This window comes from Apostichopus japonicus, chromosome 2 (genome assembly GCF_037975245.1).
Source record: "Apostichopus japonicus isolate 1M-3 chromosome 2, ASM3797524v1, whole genome shotgun sequence".
In the NCBI taxonomy this organism is placed as follows: domain Eukaryota; kingdom Metazoa; phylum Echinodermata; class Holothuroidea; order Aspidochirotida; family Stichopodidae; genus Apostichopus; species Apostichopus japonicus.
Window position 1 is genome coordinate 19,776,202 of NC_092562.1, and position 7,852 is coordinate 19,784,053.

Below are 7,852 nucleotides of genomic sequence, written 5' to 3' on the forward strand. Positions count from 1 at the left end.
GAGACTCAATTGAAAAAAGTAAAAGTTTAGGCTTGAAATAGTGTATTCTGGGGCATTGTTATGCTATTAGGTATACCATCAACGTTATACTAATTAAACCGTTTTCTAATTTGTCAATTGGGGTTGAAAGGGGGTCCACACCCATCCGTCCATATAGAAGAGGTATTGTTAGACCTCTGAGAATTGTTTACGGACATTCGACAGGGTCCCTGTGAAATATTCTTGGGTTTTGTTTATCTGTAAATGAGTTATAATTAAATCAGAATAAATTCATCTCGCTTACCACCTACTGGGTCTACGCTCATGTTATCTGTAAGAAAGGTTAAAATATTGTTGTGTTAAATTTCTATACACATAACAAGCTAAAATTCTACACAAGAGTTGGAAAATGCAGGGCGAGATATCGAGAAAATAATTTAAACTGGTCATCATAATATATCTTTAAAAAGACTTTAATTTTTATAAATAAACTAAATAATGAGTAACATTAACAACCCAGCACAATTTATGTAAAAAAGTATAAAATAATGTTCTTATATCAATATGAAAATATAAAAATGATGATGATGATGATGATGATGATGATGATGATGATGATGATGATGATGATGATGATGATGATGATGATGATGATGATGATGATGATGATGATGATGATGATGATGATGATGATGATGATGATGATGATGATGATGATGATGATGATGATGATGATGATGATGATGATGATGACATTGGCCTGCTTCTAGAGGGATCACTGACGTCAAGAGAAGTTCGGACCCATACGTGCACCATTATATTTGTTAACTATACCCCCGTGTTTGAATTCTTCATTTTTCCTGCATGGGCCAGGTCTGTAACCCAATAATCTCCTCTCCCTCTCGTCATGCCTGTGTATATTACATGATCCATATACGGTCTGGTCTCCGCAAAAAATAATACTTTTGAATTATAGATAAAATAAACAACAATTTGAAATTCCTGACAGAACTTACTCATCATCTCTTCGTCGATGACTTCTATATAAAAGAGTAAAGAATACGAAATCAGTTTAATTAAAACATATCTTTTAAATAAACTTATATATCATTGAGAGTCTTCTACAGCTGTGTTAGACTCCAATTAAGACATCCTAAAAAACTTTGGTATGTTTTGTACACGATATATTTGTTTTAATTACATGTGTAGATGTTATGTATCTTGTTAAAACTATAAATAATTGAAAAGACAACGAAGAAGGAAATGAAAATATTTATATACTTCTTCCCCAGTATACACATATAACAATACGTACGAACATAATTGTGCAGACTATCTGTATTGGCGCCAAACACTCATTTTGCAGTTGCCAGATGCATAGACACAATTACATAAAAATAAGTCTAAATATCACGAGAAAAAAATATCGATGTTGAGAATGTGTACCTTACTATATTTGTCTATATACTTGTTATATTAAGGTTTGTTGGATAAGAGTGAAATAAATGCAATGATGTTTTATCGGATTTTGTTTTCATAAATTAAATTTCATTTTCGTCTTACCACTACCGCTGTCACTGTCATCTTCATCAATTACTGCAATCACGTCCGGTTGGCTCATGCGTCTAAAGAAATACGTAGATAATATAATGAGTGATATGAACAGATAAGATTTTTATTTGAAACATGTACCAAATTACTAAATATGGATTACAAAAATAAACAGTCCAAATGATAAACTCATATGATGTGGACTGGATTAAACCCAATTACATTTTTGATTAAATATGATTTTATAATTATAATATTATTTTTTAAGTAATATTTTTTTTCTTTTTTTCAATTACTGCAATCACGTCCGGTTGGCTCATTCGTCTGAAGAAATACGTAGATAATAAACAAATGATATGGAAAAAAAATAAGATTTTTTTTTTATAATATGTACCATATTACTAAATCTGGATTACAAAATCAACAGTTCAAACAATAAACTTATGATGTAGACTGTATTAAACACAATTAGAAGCGTCTGCTTTGAGACACGTCACTGGTTTGAATTGGAAAGCAGCAAAGAACATTAATAGGGATAATTAAATGGTAAACGGATGAATAGTGGAAAGGAAACAGGAAAAAAATATGGGTAAGAAAAAAAAAGTTGTGTCAAGGAGCTTACCTCACGCTGTATTTCTTCCATCTGCAAGATTAACAAAAAAAACGTAAATAATAAATAATTTTTTCCATGACTCTTCCCAATCTTACTTCTCTATCAAAATATGTCGAACAAAATATTGTAGTGATAATGGTTTGGAATGTCATCGACAGCTTTTAACTATACCCTGAGGAAACTGCGAGTGAACTATTTTAATATTTATCAATTGTTACGACTGTTTATATCGTTTTATATGCGTAAATGAGGTCTGGATAGTCTTGCAAGTGCTGTAGGGCATGTTAAATAAATATATCACGGTAACCTAACTGGTTAAGAAATTGTTCTTAAGCCCGGGGTTATAGACAGGACTCCAGCGATGCAATACATAAGAAATTTATGTTCAAAGCATAAATCCACAGCTGCAAAAAGAGCGTGAAAATGTTTTCTTCAATTGCTGAGTTGTTCAAATTTAGTGACAATTATAACATATTACATCTTATATACATATAACTTTCAGAAAAGTACTTTTGTAAAAGTTTAACAAATAAGATTGTTTCAAATTGAAGGCATCTTTGTAAGTTGTCAGCCAGCTGTTCATCATCGTATATTGTCGCATGATGCGAAGCTTAACCTTAATATGACCGTGTGTGGTTAATTGCTAAGCGTATACGATGCACTATATAGACTCATTTATTCCCAGTATTTTTGTCATTTTTTATTTAAAAAACAAAACACAGTTAATTTTTCTTCCTACTTACCTTTTTCTCCTTTTACAGTAAAGCATAATCAACAGCAGGATGATGAAGATGACGGCAATAACAGCCAGTATCACGAGAATGAGAACTAAATTACCTTGAAATGACAGAAAACAGATTTGGCCTATTACTGGGATCTACTTCAAGAGTTCTTCTTTCCTTGTTTGTCGATTTCATTTACAATCTTTCAAATTTTCATAGACGGGTATTTCTTCCAATGTTGGAATACAACTGATAAATGTACGAAATTCCAACAGATTTCTTTTCTTTTTCTTCTTTCACCAAATGAATATTCATCATATTTAAATTTTACTAAACACAATAAGTATAGTACATTACCTGCAAAAACATTAACATCATTGCTGAACACGGGCCTTAAAGGAGTTAATGGTACAGTTTAACATAAAACAGCCACTTGTCTCTCCTGCCCCTCCATCCGGCCCTCTTTGTCACCTGAAACAGATGAATTTAACCTGGACAAGATTGAGTGCCTACCTTCAGGAATGGTTATTTGTTGGCTTGATTCTGGTCCGTATCCAGCCAGCGTGACCGGTCTTACAGTCATGTTATAGCTAGCTCCTCTCTTTAAACGGCTAAATACATTTACTGTCTTGAATGTAACTTGCCATTCTGATGGTATCTCATCCTCCGAGAGCCAGAATTTATATTCATACCAGACTCTTCCTCTTCTCTCTCCACAAAGTAACTCATCCCATTGAGCTATTGCTCTGCGTTTTCGTCCGTTTGTCAAACTGAGTTTTAACGTTCCAATAGGAGCTGATGGAAATAAAATGCATCGGATATAGATCCACTTGATGTTCCGTAAGCATAACACAAATACATTTTACCCCCTCCCATCCTCCCCCCCCCTACCGTTTTTTTTTTGCCTCTTAAAGTATTGTCTGTCACTGTGAACTTCATTTTCCAACTTCAAACTCTTCAATTGATGTCTGACAAGAAAAGCGGAAGCTAAAGGAATTACTCCAAAATCAATGTGGATACAAAATTCTAAATATCTAATTATATTTCCATGTACTTTCATTTCGGAGTTATTGATCAAAATCTCAGTAAAATTACAAAATATGATAATTATAACTAAAAGTAAACCAACAGCTGAAAATGATAAAACATATAGATTGTAAAACATCAAAATTAGCACTAGAAGTGACCATAATTATACTGATAAATCAAATCATGTTATGAGGTATATTAGGGCATTTAGTGTTGTTTTATGCCAGTGTATTATGTCATTATTTCCCTTATATATATATATTTTTTACACCTATCCACAATTGCATCTCTGGTCAAAAGACCGTATCAACTTTCAATCGAACGTTGAACTTGTTGGATATCTTGTCTCATTTTTTTGTCAACTACGAGAGGTACACAAAAAGGAAATGCTGTACCGTCTTCGTGAGAGATGACTGATATATTAGTAACTTGACCTTCGATGACCCCATGAGTGACCGGAATAATTAAAATCTGATAGGTCGAGAATGTTTCAACTGTTTCGATGGTCAAACTCGGTGAGTCATCAGTTCCGTTCTGCGTCCACGTGACATTCGTCCAAGATGGCGTCCTTGTCTCACATTGATCGTAAAATGTCAGCGAATACCGTATTTTATAAATGGTTACGTTGCAATGTGAATGTGGGGGCAGCCAGGTGACCTTGATACCAATTGTGGGCGTGGCTTCCGACTGGATGGATGAAACTGGTCCCGTTGCTAAGTAACATGGTTTAAAGAAAAACTTTTGCTTGATTAATGAGGAGGAAAAAGTATACATTGACAATAAATATATATTAATTCTCAGAGTATATAATAAAGATTATGTGAAGACGACAAGGTTGCCAAGGAAACTAAACTCGAACATATGCTTCACCGTTAGCAAAATATGGCTGTTCGTCGGACCATATCAAAATCCCTCCCTCCAGCAAAGACAAACACAGCGGATTTTAACTGGACGTGTAAATTGCAATTTTCCCGTTCTCAATCCGTTCTTTAAACATCTATTGATCTCCTATGAATCTGGGTATAAGTGGATTCTTCATATAGCTGTAGGCCTACTCTCAGACATATTGACGAGTTGTGACGTCAGAAAACACATGATATACAAAATGATCATTCAAATTTAAGATTGAAACTTGCAATCTATGCATTGTTAGACAGAATATCATATAACAAGAAAACCGACCACTTTCAAATGCATGTCTTACTCACGTATTGCTCCAGTAAAATTTTTACGCATATTTCCATCGCTGATTACGCCAGCTCTGTTCTTTATGGCAATGGAAACGAGGTATTCAACACAAGGCTCTAGATTGGTTATCTCTAATCTCGTTTCTTGTGAACCCACTTCCACGGCTACTGGTTCATCTTCATCGGATGAATAATGGATGACGTAAGAGAAACCAAACTTCGGGTCGCACTTGAGAGCATCGCTTGGTATATCTGCCATCTTAGAAAAGTGAAATAACTTGTACAATGGTTAAAACGCGAATCAAAGTTTGAAACAACTTCAAGAATCATTCTAAGAAGGATACACAATGATAGCAGTTATCGATCATATGATATTTCCGTTTTTTCCATGACACAAATTTTGCAGAATAAAATAAAGCGGCGATTATACATAAAATAGAGTGTGTGTTATAGGTGATGTGATATTGAATTCAAGTCTTTTTAACTTCAAGAAACTTCACCAAAACTCAGAAATGATTCCAGAAGATGTAAAATAAAGTGGAATTGCAGAGATATACCTCAACCTTTCGATTTGTAGATTTGTCAGCGTGCGTGCAGTGCTAAAATGTCGCCAATATTTGTATAGGCTAGGTAGTCTGGAGTTAATATGTTGAATGTAAGACGCGTAGAAAGAGGAAGGAAGTCAATAATACTGATCACGAATGTTATGAAACTTGGGAACTTGGCTACCTCAAGAATCCACCATAGTTGACGTACTTAAGCTAGGTTGATTATCAAATAAACATCTGAAATTAAGACAGCTTTAAAGTTAAATGTCATAGCAAAGTAATTACTGCTTAGCCCACGTGACTCACCGATTCCCACTCCAGGTGTAACTGGGTCGGCCCGATGGCTTCTAGAGATAGAATCTTTGGGCTGACGGTAGGCTCTAAGTAAGTTAAGAAATGTTTTAAGATGTTAACTGTGAATAGTGGAGTGAGCAAGGGGGTGGATGGGCCATGCCCCACCGTCCATCTTTACTCGGGGGGAAATGGTTCATGCTGAGGACTTTTATATTCAGCCCGGGAAAAATTACACCGGCACTGCTACATGTGTAGGCCTACATATCCACTTTTCAATCACTGAAGAGGTTATTCTTATATATTATGTTGAGAGCGGAGGGGATGAACGGGCAGAGAGAGAATGTATAGAGATGGGGTTCAAATATATTTCAAATTCCTATTTTCTCTATTAATATTTATTAAAAAAATTCTACAACTCACTTTCGGAAAAAGTTAACCCTGATGCTTTTGCAGGATCACTTTCCTTCTCAGCAATGTTCATAACAGAAATGGAAATGCTGTACTGCGTACATGGCGCTAGGTCTGATACAACTGCTTCTCTCGAATCCTGAGGAACTTTCACAAAACCGTCTGCCTCTCTTCGCCGTCTGCTCGAGTTACCCAACTCGTCCTGGTTCACGTAACGGATGACATATTCATATTCATATCTCGTTGGATCACATTTAAGCCACTCCCATGCTGGTTCTGGAATCTGATTGGTTGAGATCATTTCAAGAAGAAACATGTAAGGAAATACTGCTATACAATTTCAATACAAGCATTTTCTTAATTGTATGAATTAATGAAGTAGAAAAATACATGCAGAAAAGACAAAATAAAAGATGGAAAACTATTGTATAGTTTCTGTATAATATGATTATTTATTTTCAAGCATAACAATATAAATAATTATCGACAAAAATTGCGGAAGCATCTTTATTTTATTGTGCGTTTGGTGGTGTGCTGCCTTTGGTTTATCTGATGGAAGCAAGAAAACAAAAGAAATAAATCAATAGATCAAATATATTTATTTTTTACTTTCGTGGTCTTAAAGACTCTTCCCTTATCATGGAAGAGGAACAAAATAACAAAATAAAATGAAAAAATATTAAAAGGCAGAATTCTAAGTTTGTCATAGAAGAAAATGACTGAAGTTGTTTGTGTATGTAATGGGCCTTAATTTTCTTTATTGATTGGTCTATTCTAGCAAAGCAATATGTGCCAATGGAATCGGAAGGGACTGTAAGAAAGAGGCACTTTCCAAAACTGTAAATTAACTTTGTTCCCAATTACTCGGTGAAGGTGGAGAAATGGATAAGAATAAAATGTCCATTAGTAAGAGAAATTTAAGTGATGTGTGTTTTACCACAAATATTGGTTTATCGTCAATACTGATCTTCTCCGACCGTGACAACCCCAACGCTATACCACTCCCCCCCCCCACCCCAATTCATAAGTCAGTGCAATCTGCAAACTAGGAGTATAGACAGAAAATAACGCTTTGTCTATCGTCGTAGTAAAAAGAATAGAAGAATCAGATAAAAGTGCCTTTTTTTGCTGGAAAGCTTCACTATTGCAGTGACATATAAAATCATGCAGAAGATAGGTTAACAAAATTGCTTTCATTTTCGCCACCATCCCTCAATTCAACTCGTCATTTTGTTTTCCTCTCATGTTCACTTTATTTTTCCATATAAAGTATAACTTGATATCATGCTATATACCCTTACCTGCCAGGCAAGCTTTAATTGTGTAGTGGAGTTGACAACATTTGACAAGTCTGTTATTGTGGGTACCCTGGATGGATCTTTGAAGAGAAACCAAAACAAAGAACGTAAGTGATCCAAAAATACTGCAAACTTCAAATCAATTCCAACTGAAAAAGTATCTTGCGACATTTAAACCACCCCCCCCCCCCCCCCAAATCAGGTAATTGCAAGATGTAAGTAA

At 34.8% G+C, this 7,852-nt stretch overlaps 1 protein-coding gene across 1 annotated transcript in view; it reads right to left on the reverse strand.

The window, feature by feature from the left end:
* Window positions 1-7,852, reverse strand: part of LOC139979423 (receptor-type tyrosine-protein phosphatase F-like) — a 48,033-nt gene that overhangs the window by 14,657 nt on the left and 25,524 nt on the right. Inside the window, exons 23-33 of the mRNA XM_071990197.1 lie at window positions 7,633-7,709; window positions 6,344-6,614; window positions 5,936-6,009; window positions 5,103-5,340; window positions 4,290-4,607; window positions 3,379-3,660; window positions 2,887-2,980; window positions 2,153-2,173; window positions 1,543-1,604; window positions 996-1,019; window positions 284-310 (exon numbers count right to left, since the gene is read on the reverse strand). Coding sequence (XP_071846298.1) covers window positions 284-310; window positions 996-1,019; window positions 1,543-1,604; window positions 2,153-2,173; window positions 2,887-2,980; window positions 3,379-3,660; window positions 4,290-4,607; window positions 5,103-5,340; window positions 5,936-6,009; window positions 6,344-6,614; window positions 7,633-7,709 — 1,488 coding nt within the window. The remainder of the gene's footprint in view (window positions 1-283; window positions 311-995; window positions 1,020-1,542; window positions 1,605-2,152; window positions 2,174-2,886; window positions 2,981-3,378; window positions 3,661-4,289; window positions 4,608-5,102; window positions 5,341-5,935; window positions 6,010-6,343; window positions 6,615-7,632; window positions 7,710-7,852) is intronic.